Here is a 17,971-nt window from a genome sequence, read left to right as displayed (position 1 = left end):
AACTCGCACACAGCTATGGCCTCCCACAACCTACTTTCTCTCCTCATCCTGTCCTACCTATCTCTCTCTACAGCTCAATCTCCGCAGTCTCAGCCGCCGGAATACCTCCTTAACGCCGTCGATACTCTAGCCAACTCCGGCTATACTGCGATGTCCCTCACACTCCAACTCATCGCTCGTTCCCTCCCCCTACCCTCCTCCTCCGCCACCACCACTACCGCCCTGACAATCTTCTCTCCACCCAACTCCGCCTTCTCTGACAACGGTCAACCCTCCCTGGCCCACATTCTCCTGCACTTCTCTCCGCTTTCACTCTCTTCTTCATCTCTCCTCTCCCTCCCATTCTCCTCCTCTATCCCCACACTCTCCCCCTCCAGGCACCTTTTCGTAACCTCTTCAAGTAGCCATGATATCTCAATAAATGGCGTAAAGGTCTCTGAATCACCCATTTTCGATGATGGGTGGGTAATAGCTTACGCCATCGACGACTTTTTCAACCTAAACTTCACCCTCGCAAATTCTACCAAAACTGACACAACAGCAGATTTCCAGTGCCTAAAATTGGAGAGAGTTTCAAGATTCCAGGATGCATCTGGTGTCCTAAAATCAAGAGGGTATTCCATAATTGCCTCGTTTCTTGATATACAGATCATGGGGTTCCTCGATCGAGGGGATTTCACAGAGAACAATGTGATGAAGTGGACTCTATTCGCACCAGCTGACCTGGATATAGTACGGTTTTCAGGGGATTTTCTGGGGTACTCTTCTTTGCTCATGAGGCATTTGGTTCCGTGTAAAGTGAGCTGGAGTGATCTTGATGAAATGGTGAATGGTACAGTAATTTCGAATAATGTAGAAGGGTTCAGCTTGGAGATTACAAAAGATGAAGATAATGAAACCTTAATGGTGAATGGGGTTGTTATTACATCCCCGGATTTGTATGAAAGTGAATGGCTGGTGATTCATGGGATACAACATGCGATTTCGGAACCGGATAATGAAGATGAGGAATTTGAACTCATGGAGGAATTATCCGAGCAGAGAGTTGAGGTACCGATTTCTGCTGATCATGGAGAGCTTTAGCTTAAATATACAATACTTTTTCTTTCGATTTTTTTTCTACTTTTTGTTCTTTGAGTTGAACTGCGATAACGGATGTGATCTGTATATTGTGTTGTAGTGTTCCTTTTCAAAATTATGCAAATTGCTCTCTTTAAGAATGCTGGTCCATTGTGTTGTGCGAGTTGTCATTTTAATAGCATAATGCCGCCCGCACAAAGGAAAGCTAATTTTAAGTCATTGGGTGGCTGAATATCGGGCCTATGTGATTAGTTCAATGGAGATATCCAATCCAATTAATGCCTTAATCACTCGCCATTAAAAGTATCGATTAGGCCAGGTTGGGCCGAGCACGGAGAAAAAATTGAACTGATCCGGTAATGTATTGTGTTTATGTCGTTGGTTCATGCTTGGATTAGGATACCACGAGTAGAATTATTCTTGCACTTTATATTATCATTTAGATGAAATAACAATCAAAATATGATGATTTAGACGACAAATTTTGTATAAGTAAATAATATTTATATGCGTATATTAATTTTTTTGAAAAAATATGTCTCCTAATGAATGACATTCATTTTAAATACAAATAAATGATTTAACCGAATTTTTCAACTTTCAAATTTATCGTTGTGGATTTAAAATGTTCTTATTTAATAAATTAAATAAACTTCCTTAATGGTTAATTGAATTTCATAATTTGACCCTCACGCAAAAAATTCACTTCCGCGGCCCTTTCCTCCTCGTTTTCTTGGACCCCATTTCACAAACCCTAGCCCTAATTTCCACTCTCCTACACGCATTTCAATAAACATCGGATTATCTCCTTATCTTCTCAGAATAAAATATTTGGTGGAATGGAATCAATACTAAAAAATTTTACATTTCTCACCACTCCTTCATGTTCATTTAATCGCCTTTATTCGGATACAGTTCCTCTCGTGTGTGACTAAAACAGCATGCATGGGAAGAGATGGTCTTGTTACGCCATATTATGCTAAAAACTATATACAATCCAAAAGATAAAAAAAAATGGTGGGAAATTTGGTTGTATGCCATATTTCCAATAATAATTATCTAGAAATCTATCATTTTACTATGCTAATAAGACGGATATGAAAGGACAAATAACTAATCTTTTTTGGGCTGATGCAAGAATGTTAATCAATTACGAGTATTTTGGTGATTGGATTATTGTGTAGTCGTGCTGTGATTTCATGTAGCTACCGAAAATTTGAGATGAATGGATTATTGTGTTTTAGTATTGTTAAAGTATATGATGTAATGGACGTAAAAAAAAACTTCCAGAGCATTATAACTTGAATAGGTGGACGAAAAAATTTAGGAGTGGAGTGATACACAATTATATGAGCAATGAAGTCGAAAAAGATCTTAAGCTACAAAGTACATAACGGTATAGAAAACTTCATAGAATGCTCGTAAGACTGGCAACGAAGCATTCGTTCACGCATCAACTTTCTCCTTGGTGCATAATTTGGTGTTTGATCTAACCACGCAGATCATGAAAATGTGTTTGATAGAAAGTGAGCCAAGACAACATTGGCGGTGTCAGGACATCACCTACGGAACTTTCCATGAACAAGCAAAAAATTCAAGAAAAGAATTGATGTAAAAAAGATCGAGACGATTGAATAGCTAGTTATGTAGAATTTCAATCAAAATGAAGAAAAAATTGAGAGTCGAGGTAAGTAGATTATTGGTATTGATATTTTTTGGAAACAAAAATTATTTAGATTTGGTTATTTTTTCAATCATTATAAGACATTGTAACACAAGATGAATTGCATGTATCTTGTTCATTACATATGGTACCCCATGCATTTCTTTAAACAACTGGAAGTCAATTCAATTTCACCGAATTATTGATGATATGAAATTTAATGATATTTATGAATTTTTTGGTGTAAAAATCTTTTTTTTAAAAAAAAAAAATCCATTCATATAAGGTGAAAAAGTTTGTTATATATTTATAATCTATATTTTTATTTAGTATAGACACCACTTGATCATCTTGAAATCATGAATTTCAATGGAGATATTCCCAATGCATATTCTTGAGTAATTGTTCTCGTGTTTTGGGTACACATTATTTATTTTTGTTTACTTGTAGTGCTAACTTTTAGTTTTATCAGATACTTCATGATGAAAATATTCTAAATTATTAATTCAACCAATAGCATATCAATCGTCTTATATTGTAAAAACAATTATTCATTCACAAAAGAAAAATTAACAATACTCATTTAATTCGGAGAATGATATGAAGAAAGTTAACTATAAACATATTATTATAATATTTAATTTTAAAATAATTAATTTAAATTAATAGAATTCAACTATATATATAATCTCCTATAAAATAAATTTAAGCAAAAGTTGTGTACAAGTTTTTTTCACAAGCGATGCCAAAATCCAGTACAAACATGTTGACACTAAAGGCAAAAAAACAATGTAAAAAAAAAAAGGCATTTGTTGAGTCTAAAAAATGTGGTGTTTTGTTTACTGAATACATAAACTAGGCCACTACTAATTACACAAAAGAGAGTGTTTTCGAGAGCTTTTTCATATATTATTTTGATATCAGCGATAAGTTAAAGTAAAGAGTGTTTGAAATTATAAGTTTAAATTTAATACAAACTAAAGTTTAAGTGTTTGAAGAATATTTACTTCAAAACTTATTTTTAATTAAATTATAAACATATCGTTAAACTATATAAAATTGATATATTTAATTATTTAAAATTTGATATTCACACCATAAACAATGTGTTTATATAATTATTATTTGTTATGAATATTATATCAAATTTAATTTATTTTTTATAACATGAATACTTTTGAAAAAGTATATGATTAATAAAACAAATATTAAAAATGACAAATTTGTAAAAATACACAAAAAGAAATTATGGAAATGCAAATAATATGAAAATGAAAATATTATTTTAAAAATAAATTTAATATGATAAATATTTTAGAAACTACTAAAACAGGGCCATTAAAATAGGACCAAAAATCAGAATAAACGATGCCGTTTGATGCAGAGGATCTGGATTCCTTCATTCGTATCTAATATCTCCTCCTCTTTCCCCATAAATTATTCTCTATTTAGTTTTCAAACGTTTAATAGATTCTCTCCTTTTCATACAATTGTTGCTGCATTGTCCCGATGCGTTTCTGGGAGAATGTTATAGCCATTCAATTTCTTATCCTCCCTCGTTCAACTTGGGAACCCAATTCTTAACCTTTTTGATTTTTTGTGGTATTTATATATTCAATTCTAGAGACCTGGCCATGGCAGTAGCCACCCCACATTCACATTTCTCACTGTCCGAATCCCACAACGCGGTCGACCCGCCTGCTCTAATGGGAACATCCACCGTGTCTCCGTCTTCGGTCTCCCTCACACAGGATGATTTGAAAAGAATCGCCGCTTTTAAGGCGGTGGAGCACGTCAAATCTGGCATGGTCGTTGGCCTCGGCACCGGATCTACTGCCAAACACGCCGTGGATCGAATTGCAGAGCTTCTGCGTCTGGGGGAACTTAAAGATATTGTTGGTGTACCCACTTCGACCAAAACTTTTGATCAAGCGTTGTCTTTGGGGATTCCTTTATCGGATCTTGACTCTCACCCTGTTATCGATTTAGCCATTGATGGAGCTGATGAGGTGGACCCAGCCATGAACCTAGTTAAAGGTCGCGGTGGTTCGTTACTGAGGGAAAAGATGGTAGAATCCGTGAGCAAGAAATTCATTGTTATAGTAGATGAATCCAAATTGGTGAAGCATATCGGGGGTAGTGAGTTGGCTATGCCGGTAGAGGTTATCCCTTTTTGTTGGAATCATTCGCTGAACAGGCTTGTGAACCTGTTTTCTTATGCTGGTTGTGTGGGGGAGCTTCGGAAGTGTGCAGAGAGTGGGAAGCCCTCCGTGACCGATAACGGAAATTATGTCATTGACCTGTATTTTGAGAGGGATATCGGGGATTTAGACGAAGCCAGTGATGCCATATTGAGGCTTCCCGGGATTGTAGAGCACGGCATGTTTATAGGATTGGCTTCCTCAGTGATTGTAGCAGGTGTCAGTGGCCTTACCATCAAGACTCAAGTAGGGAGTGAGGTGGAAGTCGAGTCTTTCTGTTACAGTGAATTGAGGAACGGGTTTTAGTTTTGCTGAATTTTTTTATTTATGTCTAGGTCTGTGGGGGAAGAAAGTTTTGTTATTGAGTCAGGGGACTCACTCCAGTTTGACTCATTTCCTAATTTTATAAGGGAAAATTTTGGGTGCTGCTTATACTAAAAATTCATCGAATTGATGACGGAATTTTCTTAGTCTTGTCAATGCCAAAAGGCTTCTTTATTTAATGATGATGATATTTTAGCTGCAAAGATGACTCTTGATCTGCTTTACTGGCAAGTCTTTTCCTAAGAGTGCTTTCTTGTGTTTGACTTGTGCATTGGTTATGAAAGTAGAGTTGGTTTTATGTGTTTTTACGGATCATATTCTGCAGCTCTACTTGTCCAATTCCTTGTTTGCTAAATGACTTGTAGTTTTTCATTTTTGGTTTACTGAGGCTAGTAGACAAAACCAAACGCATCTCTGCTAACGCTGGATAATGCCTATTTTTGTACTCCAATTCCATGTTTTGTGGCACAGAATTAAGTTTTATGTCCGATTTGAATTGTTCTTTGGGTAGTTACGTGATATTCTTGACAGCACTGAATCCACAGTCACAGGAATATCATGCATTAAATTTGCGAGCTTTTTCGTTTGAGATCCCTACTGACCTTGGAGTTTCCTACCATAAGCTCTGTAATTAAAACCAAATACTGCCTCTCTTTGAACATGAATGAAACAATATCACTTGATTATGAACGAGAATGTGGTTTCCTGACATGTGAATGATGCAAGAATACACTCTCACCCATTTGATTATGTCACGATCGAGTAGTTAGTTAACCTAAATTCAATGCATTGTTTTGAGTAATATCAGATTCTTGCGCCTACAAACTGATATCAGTATGCGACACTCGTGGAGCCAAAAAGTTGTGAACCCCTAACAATGTTCGTACCTAACTGTCTCGATTAGTTTTGATTCGTTGTATCCACCCAAAGTTTGATCACTTGAAAGACTGATAGTTGCGAACAAATTAGTTTGACAGCAGCCTTCCTCTTCCTCCATGAAAAAACATTAACTTGCTACGAAATGAAATCTTCTTTAAATTGCTACTGTACCTGGTAAAAAAATCTCTATTGGAAGAGTTTCAATCGTTGGCCGATCCATATATTATATAATATAATCACTGGCATTCTGATCGTGATCATCGTGATCCTGATAATGATAAATATCTGAAATGATAATTAATGATAAATATGATGAAGAAGAAAATTGAGAGAAGCAACTAGGTTCCCATTGAATTGATAAAAGTTGGTAACCTCCTATTTTCTTCCTATTTCTCAAACGTCAGATTCTGGGAAATGTTGATGGACCTTATCAATATTTTTTTTAATACTATCCATATATTGAATAATTGAGTTCAATCATTACAGTGAAATTAATAATGACCAGTTTTCATATCTAATTAATCGCACGACACCAATAAATTATGTCCTCATTACCGCAAACCTAACATTCGATAGTCAACAAATCCAAGCAAAATCATGGAGTAGATCACCTATAAAGACAAGGACATCACTTCACTAGAAAAACAAAATTATGTCGCTTTCTTTATTTCTGAATTTTGATGTGAAGCGAACCATATTTATATATGTTCAAAAGAAATTATAAAATAGTATGCAACGCCTATTATAAACTGGTGTCACCATATATCATATCGCTGAAAGACAAGTGTTTTTTTTTTTTTTACAAATTCACAATTGTAATATTTGTGCTCTGGATATCCATAAGGCATGTACAATTGGTTCTTTAGAGGTGCATAATGAAATGAAATCCCACCTCAAAACTTATGTTGTAATAATAAACTTTAAAAGAGTTCAGTGTATAGGATGAAACCATAACGCCATTCATCATCATAGATGAACTTGTTGGATAGCTACTTCCTTCTTCAGGTAGATCAAAAGCAAAATCACAGGATCGAACATCGTATCCAGTTCAAACAGTTAATGTACGGCCATAATACGATGCTGATGCGCAGTCAATGAACCGGTTTCTTCGTCAGATGAAGAAGCAGATACATTAGCCTGTCGTAAACGATCCAAAGTATTTCTTTTGCGTAAGAAAGATTTTAGCTAATTCAAGATTGAATCTTTCTGATGTTTCTTTCTTCAGGTGTGGAATGAAAATTAGAAATTGATTGACGATTTTTTTTTACCTGTTGGCGCCTATGCAGGATTGAAGTTACTGCTTTCAGTATAATACATATTGGTAGAATAATCCCAGCAATTCTTAGCAGCAGCAACTGTCATTTTTGAAAGAAACATTAGGAAAAATATTTGCCAAAGAACTTCCATTGATTTAGGTTACTCCATGATCTTACAATCATAAATGGGAAAGAAAAATTTCCTGCTCGACTAACAGCTATCGGAAGGACGTGCCGCAAAATTAGGAGAACCATAAACTGCAAAAACAGATTATGAAAATAAGAACTGCTGTTAAAAAATCTACCTATCAGCATAGAGCCAAGTTGTGTGTAACTTGTACAGAAACAGAGCAATTACTATTATGGCGACTGAGCGACAGAAAATGATACTTCTTGATGTCGAATAAGCATACTCCGCATAGTTCGGATCCAAGAAACTGCGATCTGTTGAAACCATTGCAATAAGGCGAGGATTGTTTAAATCTCGAGTAATTTGCCAATTTCCCCTGCTTAGATTAAACTGGTTGAGTGATATAAGAAACCATGTATGGATGAGTAAATTTCAACCAAGTTACGAGCTAAATGAGTTCCAGACCCCGACAATGAAAGCGCAAGAAGTACCTGAAGTTCAGAGGGAGTTCCCTCAAACGAAAGATGGGGGGTGGTGCTGTATATCCCGGCTTGAATTGCTGAAACAATCATATACAAGAATTAGTCCATCAAGAATTGAAACTTAACGAAACAAAGCTCACGCGGATAGTCACAACCTGATGGCATATTTCACATATTGTGTCGCCCTTCTCGTTGCACCACTTTTGTACGCATTTACGGTGAGCATACTGGAATTAAACCAAACATTAGTATAAGATGTTTTGAGAATCCTTCCCTATAAATGGAGTAACCGGTTTTATATGTGTAGAGATAATACAGGTACATAAATAGAAAAGGAAAATAATATATTCTTTAATCTTTACGACAAATGGCAATACTAATGACAAGAGGGCAACCAACCTTGAGGCTGCCACAGCATGAGCATGGAGTCTCCATTTTCGAATCCACATCTTCGTCCTGGCATATCCTACACTCCACGAGTTTTCTTGGAGATAAACTAGATTCAGAATCCTCGTGGGACGAACATGTAATCATCGCGTCGTCACCTGTGATTTTTTCCCCATGTTTAGGCGAGTTTCTACTCTGTATTGCAGCTTCCAAGGTTGATTCCGTGAGCAAGCGATCAACAAGTAAAACAAAGTGATCCCCCATCTTCTATCAAATACTTTCAATCAGCTGTTTGATTGTAAAAATAGCTGAGACTACCAGTCCTTGGAATTAACCTGAGGAAAATGAAACAAAAGTTCTATCAAAGTTTTGTTGGAAACTCGTTTATTTCCTTTGTTTGAAGAAGCATTTAAACTCAGTTTCCCAACAAATATATAGTAATAAGGTGGAAAACAAGGGAGAACCTAGACAGGTCAAACAATATATTAAAAGCCTTTGAAATTTTTATGTATGATTTTCTTTTCAACAAAAACAAATTTTCCACGCCTGAGAACATTTGATCTTCTTCTTGACACCTCCTTGCCTCATTTTCTGGCTACGCCAATACAGAAAAATATCGAGATGGACAAAAAACCAGCAGGAAACCACCTTAAGAACAAATAGACGAGTCCTACAAAAATAAGGAAATAAAAAGAGCATGAAAACACGAATAGATGTTCTGAAAAAAGGAAGGAATAATGGGGGAAAAATAAACTTGACAATCAAAATTCATAAAGTGTGCTTTTTCCCCAAAAAAAGGAACCTTGGATGATAAAGAGCCGGAAAAAGGATAAGATAAAAGAAAAGAAGAGACGAAAAAACAAGTTACACCAAAAATAACAAAACCCATGTCACAAAGCACACAGAGAATTAAGCCCATGATTCATCAGCAAGAAAAGAAAGCAAGACATCAGGGAAAGACTCGAAGGAGAAAAATCGAGCATACCCGGTAGAAAAAAAAGTGATCTTTATCACAATACAATGTCAAAACCGAAAAAAACAGAGCATACAAAAAGTAATAGGAACTATAAAATAATACTTGGAAAGATGAATATGGCAGGAAAAAGAGACTTACAAGATGGGAATCGGATATCTGAAAGGTAAGAAATCCTTTCTTCCTTAGAGAAGGCCGAAGTTTTGGGGAAGAAGCAAGAGTGTTCCTATACCTCCCCAGTTCAAATCCTTGTTTCCATATATAAGTTCATATATATATACACACACACATACGTGCTACATAGGTTTTTTTTAATACCGATTTTCTTTATTGGTTGGCTAAAAAGAAAAATGTGACGAAATCACTTCTTCGACTTCGTTCTTATCTTTCGCATTTCTTTCCGTCAAATATTGACTAGAATAGTAAAGTAAAATAAAAATCCCATTTATGAAAAATAACTCTACAATACGTTCTTGGCCCAAAAGGGATGTTGGCTGAAATATTACTTCTGCAGTTTATCAGTTAATCCTTACTCAAAGCTAAATTTTCAAATATTCAACCATGCAACAGTGGACCCTGTCAACTGAAAACCATTTTCATGATAAATAACACACTATCAATTTTAATCATAGAAGAGACTCAACGCCAAAAAAATTTGACTGCAAAATCTTTCGAGAAACTTGGACGTATGCAATTTAATTGTTTGGTTGACTCATTGTGGTGGAGTTAGTTGCTAAAAAATGTGAAAATCGTCAGTCTCAATACCAATTTTTTTGGTGTTTTGTTGACAAATGACAACTGTGTAATAGGTCATTGGTTTTTTTCTTTGGTTTGGTTGGTAATCTTCCATGACCAAATATGGCAATTATTATTTTGTTCTTGTTTCTTTCTTTCTTTCTTTCTTTCTTTATTCATTTCTTTTTTATTTTGTTTTTTTAAGAAAATTACATTTTGATTCTCTATATTATCGATTTCAAATTAATCTTATATATTTCAATTTTAAAATTTTAATCTTTCCATCGAGAGTGTTAATGTGAATTTAGCCACATCAATGCAGCAATGGTATTACATAAACTCCAAATCGAAAAAATTGACTAAAATTATCCCAAAAAAACAAATATGACATACCAAGATTGAAATTCGACTGACACATGAAGACAATCATGTATAAAAAAATCAAAAATTTCCCCTTTTTATTATTATAATAATAATAATGTACCATACAGCTTTTTCTCTAGCGTACCAATAAAATTAGTGTAAGAGGAGTAATATTTTATTTGCAGAGACTTGATAATATAATGTAATTATTAGGTCCTGCAGTATTCTGAAATTTTAATTCGAACTACAAAATCCTTTAATATTGATCGCCATGCAATGATTATCTGTCTTGGATTAGTTTTTCATAATTATATCAATTACAAAGTAAGCATTATTAAAAAGCAAAATGGTCCTCTATATAATTGCGACTTCTCGATTTCAGCCTGATAATCTGGTATAATTAGTTGGGTAGGTAATTTAAACGATCGTCATACTTCAATTTTGTGGATAACCTAATCCTGATTCGAAAATTAAGAATACCAAACAGAACAATAAATTTGGTCATTATTTAAACTTCATGGCTATAAATGCATACTTCATATGAAACGTTACATAATAATTTGCTGAACAAGCCTAAGACAAGAAATAAACGAAGAACTGACAAAATATTAGAGAGGAAATTAAAGAAGCAAAAAGTCCCCCTTTTTTTTCCTTTGTTCGGTGATTTATTGATTGAGCTCTAATATTTTTCTCATAGGATTCGAAACTCAAAAATAATCCAGCTTGCTTGCCCTCCAGTTTTGTTCCCCATGCACTAGAGATCTTTCATAAGGCATACCGATCGAAGAGATTTGTTGGTTTCATAAAATCTGTAATCTCGTTTCTTTCCATATATAATTTTTCCCAAATCAAGATCGAACTGCAAATACATGTAAAATTGTGGTTTGGTTTTGATTTAAACCGATTTTTTCCCCCTTTTTATGACCAATTACGTTACGAGGCTAGTTCGAGTTAGCCGATCTCTTGAAAAGTAGAAAAAGAAGAATGGGAAAACTGAGAGGATATGTCGCTCAAGAAAAGAATAGAAGCATCAACACCACCTTGTAATTTTTATTTGAGGAGACCGCCGTGCCGTGCTGTACGTTGGTTGACTCCCAAGAATTTTATGTTTTGGAGTCAACTCCAAGAGCTTTGCACGTAAATTAGATTTTTTTTAATAAATAAAACAATAGAGATATATCAAAACCAAATTAGGTAAGATTACATCGGTAATTACAGAGAACAAAGGGATGGTTCAACCTTCAAGATCATACAAAGAAAAGTCTTTAGCTAACGCATGATTCACTGATCTTCAAACAAAAACTAATGAAACAACTTGGATATTCAAAGGTAGGACTTGCAATCTTCAATAATGAATCTAAGGGTGGATGAGTCATGTGCAGAGGAATTTAAGGCATGAAAATCAAAAGTGATGATTGATTGTGTTCGAAAGGTGTAAATCTTTTATCTAGCTGAGACCTTCCCTAATCCTCAATGCTTCGACGATCGAAGGAACGGAAATACCTGGAAGATTGCCATGAATTGCGGTTATAACTGATCTAATAAGGTCTCTGATAATGCAGTCATACCCAGGGGTCCCGAGACTGCTAGAAATTGTTGCATCTACGTTACGTTTCAGAAAATTTTCTATAGGATTCTTCTCGCTACGAAGAATTTGTTACTGATACGAAGAATGATGAGCTGCTTGTCATTGAGAACCGAGTGAAAGATAATGGTTGCATATCTACTCTTTGCATTCCACAGCACATTATTTAAGTTGAAAGAATAAATAAGTAAAAATTAATAGAATAATATTTTTAAGAGAATTTAAGCTTAATAATATTATTATAATTTTATTGAATTGTTAGTATGATATAAATGATGCTATATAGTTTTAAAGGCTTTTCAGAAAGAGTAGGTCTCTTGTGAGACGGTCTCACGAATCTTTATCTATGAGACATGTCAACCCTACCGATATTCACAATAAAAAGTAATATTTTTTCATGGATGACCCAAATAAGAGATTCGTCTCACAAAATATGACCCGTGAGACCGTCTCACACAGGGACGGAGCCACCCCAAAGGTTGGGGTGGGCTCCAGCCCAGACTATATTTTTGGGTCAAAGTAGTAGTATGGATTGAGTTTCATTTTATTAAGTTTTAGCCTTGTCAATTTAACTTATTAAATTTTTTGAGCCCATTTTTGTGGCTCATTTTTTTAGGACTTTTCATAGTCGTATGCCAATACGTAAAAAAGAAGAGTTTTGCCATCGGTCTTCTTTCGCTTCTCTCTACAAAAAGCTTCAAATTTATCATTTTCATCTCCAACAAATGGATCTTTCAGGTGGGTATATGTTTAGTCAGCGTCTTTCACACGGCAACAAAAGATAACATGAATTATTAAAGGAATCATTTTCAAAGTTTTTGTACGCTGAGCTTCATTTCTTTACTGGCTGATTTTTTTGTGTTATTTGTCGGTGTCGTTGATTTTGTTTTCGAAATTTCGATTACACAAATGTAGTTCCATTTTACAATTTTGTGGCAGTGCAATCTTGTAATTGTATTTCGAATTTGTCCTTCCAATTATAGGGATGCTTTTGTAAACCGTGTGTTAGGGATGGGGTGAGAAATTTTGCTCGTTTATGGTTTTTTGACCTTATTACTACATAATGATTTTGTTAGATAAATAATGAAAGGCAGAATAAGGAGTATTTTTCAAGGCCTATGGAGAAGTATTGTTGACCGTAGTTCAGAGACAAATTATCTAGAAAAAAGCAGAGAGATTTCATTTTCAAAAAAAAAATGTATAAAGGCTTCCATTTTGATATCTCCAAGGATCTCGATTCTAGATATTCATGAAATGGTTCTTTAAAATAAAATTGTAATCCATATCTTGATAGATTAGTATGAATACAAAAAAGTACATTTTAGAAAATACAATGACTCGGTATGTAATTGATTTTTGGATTTATTTCGGTAGTTGTTCATGTGATTTGTCGATTTTTTGAGAAGTTATTACTGTGCTCCTTTTAAGTCTCTTTGGTTTGTGTGTATAGGCTTTAAATATTTCAATTTTGAGTTGTTAATCTCTTTGCTATCAATTTGTAGTTTTTATATTGGTCATTTCTCATTTGTTGTATATAATAGATTGATTTTTCAATGGAAGTTCAAGGAGACAAGAAGAAAAATATGTTTTTCTATTTTAAACCTAAAGCTAGTATATCGACTAGATATGAGCATTCTCTGACTAATGATGAGATCTCAAACCATGATGAACAACATACGATCAAATATCAAAGAGTTAATAGTGATGTTAGAGGTTATGTTCAACTAGATCCGGCCATGCGTACTCCAATTTGGCAATGTCATGTCAATGAAAGATATGTAATTAGACGAGCTTATATCTTAAGGGGGCATATCAACTTGTTATGGAGTATCCGCGAACCAAATTAGGATAACAATACCCGCGATTTCAAAAAAATTAGTTTGAGCAATATTCTTGGTTGGAGTACTCTTCTCATAAAGATGCAGCATTTTGCTTCCCATGTTTCCTTTTCCAAGGAAAATAGGCTTGTTATGCTGCATTTACAGTTGATGGTTTTAGAGGTCGGAAAATAGTTAATGATGGGAAAAAATGTGCTTTATTGATGCATACAAGAAGTCCCACTTCACCACATAACAATGTACTGGAATATACGAGTGCTTTGATGAATGAAAAATTTCAGAATATATGTACTATTTTTGAATTATGTTGACGATTACTAGAGACTGAAAAGGAACGTCATTATCACTTAATTGACATATTGATTCGTCTTGTTTTAACGCTCTCTATTTCTACTGCGACAACAACCAATCATTCTCAGCTATGAAACTTCTTAAAACATCTATCCGGAATAAGATGGAAGAAGAGTTATTGGCAGATTCTATGATTGTCTACATTGACAGAGAGTTTACTGCAAGGATAGACATTGATTAAATAATTGATAAGTTCTACTCAATGAAAAACCGCAAGACACATCTTCGGTAGTTTATATATGATTTGTATCACTATGTAATATTAATAGTTAATTTTTAAATATTTGATTTATATTATTAATATTGTTTATCAATTCATTCATCCCATGATCAAAATATTTTATGTCTATGTCCCTAGTCTGACACAATTTTTTCCCTTTCAGAAAATATATCTTCTGGACTTATCAAATTATTTAATATATTTTTAGTCCAGATTGAGTCCAAAGAAAATAATGAGTTTTTTAAAAATCAAATAATTACGTTTTTTAAGGTTTCAAACATTCTTTTAAACTATACTTCATATGGTAACATTTATAAATCTCGCCCTTTAATGGCATAAAAAGTCAAACTCTAATAATTACGTTTTTTTATAATTAAAATATAATTTAGTTTCGGTTTAAATGGCAAATGAATGAGATTTCCAAACCTGAAACCAAACTGCAGTGTTCAGTTTCGGCTTGAAACCAATTACTCAACTTCGAGAACCATTGGTGTCGATTCTGAGACGGTCTTTTATGAGACGGTTTAACGAATTTTTCTCTGCGAGACGGGTCAACCCTACCGATATTCACAATAAAAATTAATATTCTTAGCATAAAAAGTAATATTTTTTCATGGATGACCCAAATAAGATATCTGTCTCACGAAATACGAATCATGAGATCGTCTCACACAAGTTTTTGTCGTCGATTTTTTGTGGTTTCTGTCTAGACCTATTAAGTGATATGGACGAATTAGTTATTGCTAGTGTGTTTTGTACACACGATGTGTGCATATATATTAATTTTTTATATATAAATTTAATTACGTTGATATAAATTTCTTGAATATTGTTTTTGAGTTTTGATTAGATTATTATATTTTTATTTTTGGTTGAATAAAATAATTAAAAACTTAGCCACTGTTAGAGAGAAATAGAATAAGAAACCTATAGGTTAGGACCGATTCCACGTGCACATTCGTTATAACATTTCAAACACAATTAAATATTCACAACAATTATTGTGAAATAATAGATGATCTCTCATTATATTTGATTGATAAAAAAATATTATTTTTAATTTCAAAAAAAAAAATATTTTAGATATATATCGGATCAATCAATCAATCTTACCGACATCAAGAGATCTATTCATAAATATTTGGATCAGAAATCAGATTCAATTTTAAAACCTTCATTAGTAAGAAGAATTGTTCCATTCCAAAACCAGAACCATTACAAGAATTAAAATAAATAAACAAATTACAACTTAGGTAACTCATGATTTTGACCAAGTTTTAATTTTATTATACTCGACACAATTACATAATTTTTTTAATATATTCCCATGTTATTAATTTATAATAGCACAATAAGATCTAAGACCACCTAAAAAAGAAAATAAAAAATAACTAAAATAAATAAACTAATTATATTCAACTTAATTATCTAGAAAACACGGGCTCTTCAGAAATTGTATCCAACAATGGCTTCCTCGACCTACACGAAGCCACCCTATACTTATAATCTGGTACCACGCCATCTAAACTCAATCTCAGCCGTCCACTTTCGCCACCATCATCAGCCGCAGCTTCCTCGACCGCTTCAGGCGATATTCGGCCGCCGTTCCCGGCGGTTATCCTCTTCGGCGCCGAGCTCCCCGCCATCAAGAAAACCGCAACATCCGCCGCCGTGACCACCGAATTCGCTCTCCTTATTGGAAACATAACATAAAGATTACCAAACTCCAAGTCCTCATCTGCCGATAATGGAGAAAATCGCCTTCCGAGGCTCAACGACTTGGCATTCACCACGAAGAAGCCAGGAGACTCCAGCATCAGCTCCGCCGCCTTGACCGCATCCTGAAACTGCCGTATTTCGCCTCCCGGGAGGATAACCCTCGCGGCCTTGTGAGTCCTGAGTTTTGGAGACAAAAACGTGCAAGACATGTAGTTACCCATCCTGTTTTTGAATCTGTTATCCCAGTGAAACTACCAATGATTAAAGAAGCTTGGACTTGGGAAAGTTTACATACATACATATATATATACATATATTTATATATATAGAGAGAGACGGTTTCAGACATGTGAGTTGAGTAAATATAATAATTTGGTCATATTTGGCAGGTACACAGACCAAAATTTACACGTTAATAGCAAACGAGAAACTTCGTATGACTGAAAAGGACAGCCCGCGGGGGTGTTTGACGAGCCTACGCGCCTAAGTGGCTAAATGCATGGAAGCTGCGAAAGGTCCTTATAAACCGCGGTTTTTCAAGGTCCTCGTATAAGCTCCACGCATGCTCCGATGAGGAGTTATACCAAATACAGCAGTCTGGAGTAAACCGAATTAATTTATTATTCATCCAATTAATTTGAAAATCGCTTTTAATTTTAAAATTATCGATTGAATCAGTTTGGTTTTGACTTCTGAATTTTAAAAATCGGTTAATTGATTTAATCGATATATTTTAAATGATATTTATTATTATGTGGACCTGTTCATAATTTGTGGGCTATGTTTTCCTTGCATCTCTCATTCTTGAATCTTAGCCTAAAGTAGACATTTTCCTCTTAAAAGTTAAATACTTTATAATGTTAATCAAAATTAAATAAAATTTATACTCTTTTACGACCATTTTTCACCCACAAACAAAATTTGAAGTTTTTAGATACCAAGCTTTAAAGAATATTTTTTAAGTTTTTAATTAGCTACTATATAAAACAATATATTTTGTATTACATTTTAAAAGAAATCATCCTGATTTTTTAAAGAATAAAGTTACTTTTTTTCTTTAAAAAAATCAGTTTATTAGATCGATTTTATCACTACGTAAAAATTCAGTTCAGTTTGGATTATTAAAAAAAATCGAATTGGTACAATTATTGAAAATTCGGTTTGGTCGATTACTCTGTATATCGACTCATAAGCTCCTGAAAAATTAAATTTGATGGGAAAAATCAAGCTTACAAGCTCAAAACGCAATATACAAAGTTTAAGCGTGGCTTGAGCTATCCCAATTGATGTTTAAAATCAGAGTCCATTCAATTTAACACCTTAAATTCTAGAAAACTGTTATTACACGACATTACCAAATTTCAAAATATGATCATGCTTTTATACTTATGAATAATTTTGTACAAAAACATATGATTTTGATGTCAGAAATTTTTTTTCTCAATTATCATGTTTGTTACGTATACATGAACATGAAAAAATATATGCGGAAGCGGATCGAGAATTACCTCCGGCCATTTAAAATTTGTTGAAGCTTTCTGATTTCTTTTCGATTGAAGTCTTCTAAACACTTCAACACTCCTTTAGATGGTGTATTTTATGTATGAGATTGTGTGTTTAGGGACCTCAATGCCTTCGGTATTTAAAGGCACACTCATACCATCACCGAGTGTTTTGGGAGCTCGAGATTCAAATCAAATTTGTATACGCATCTCAATTTTAAAAATTTGAGGCTGCCGTGTTCAAATTTTCAACACGTTTATTTTACGGGTCACAATTTTCTTA

General features: G+C 34.1%; 4 protein-coding genes across 8 annotated transcripts; 2 read left to right on the top strand and 2 right to left on the bottom strand.

The window, feature by feature from the left end:
- LOC142554375 (putative fasciclin-like arabinogalactan protein 20) lies at window positions 1–1,236 on the top strand. The gene has a single exon (XM_075665042.1). The coding sequence runs from the start codon at window positions 16–18 to the stop codon at window positions 1,081–1,083; it is 1,068 nt and encodes a 355-aa protein (XP_075521157.1). The 5' UTR covers window positions 1–15; the 3' UTR covers window positions 1,084–1,236.
- Window positions 1,237–4,153: 2,917 nt separating this feature from the next.
- LOC142552691 (putative ribose-5-phosphate isomerase 1) lies at window positions 4,154–5,559 on the top strand. The gene has a single exon (XM_075662455.1). The coding sequence runs from the start codon at window positions 4,378–4,380 to the stop codon at window positions 5,248–5,250; it is 873 nt and encodes a 290-aa protein (XP_075518570.1). The 5' UTR covers window positions 4,154–4,377; the 3' UTR covers window positions 5,251–5,559.
- A 1,229-nt stretch (window positions 5,560–6,788) lies between these two features.
- LOC142552692 (uncharacterized) lies at window positions 6,789–9,673 on the bottom strand. 5 transcript variants are annotated; one of them, XM_075662457.1, is made up of 9 exons: window positions 9,517–9,665; window positions 8,867–9,072; window positions 8,415–8,737; window positions 8,171–8,242; window positions 8,025–8,092; window positions 7,762–7,909; window positions 7,581–7,661; window positions 7,416–7,502; window positions 6,789–7,284 (listed from the first exon to the last, which is right to left on the bottom strand). In XM_075662457.1, the coding sequence occupies exons 3-9, from the start codon at window positions 8,664–8,666 to the stop codon at window positions 7,204–7,206; spliced, it is 789 nt and encodes a 262-aa protein (XP_075518572.1). In that variant the 5' UTR covers window positions 8,667–8,737; window positions 8,867–9,072; window positions 9,517–9,665; the 3' UTR covers window positions 6,789–7,203. The 5 variants fall into 5 exon arrangements, with proteins under 5 accessions (XP_075518572.1, XP_075518573.1, XP_075518575.1 ...); XM_075662458.1 differs by having other exon boundaries at window positions 8,949–9,072; XM_075662460.1 differs by having other exon boundaries at window positions 8,949–8,997; window positions 9,517–9,664.
- A 6,218-nt stretch (window positions 9,674–15,891) lies between these two features.
- Window positions 15,892–16,407, bottom strand: LOC142554266 (uncharacterized). Its single transcript, XM_075664953.1, has one exon. The coding sequence runs from the start codon at window positions 16,405–16,407 to the stop codon at window positions 15,892–15,894; it is 516 nt and encodes a 171-aa protein (XP_075521068.1).
- Window positions 16,408–17,971: the final 1,564 nt, after the last annotated feature.

Source organism: Primulina tabacum, chromosome 8, assembly GCF_025594145.1.
Source record: "Primulina tabacum isolate GXHZ01 chromosome 8, ASM2559414v2, whole genome shotgun sequence".
Lineage (NCBI taxonomy): Eukaryota > Viridiplantae > Streptophyta > Magnoliopsida > Lamiales > Gesneriaceae > Primulina > Primulina tabacum.
This window is presented reverse-complemented; position numbering and strand designations above follow the sequence as displayed.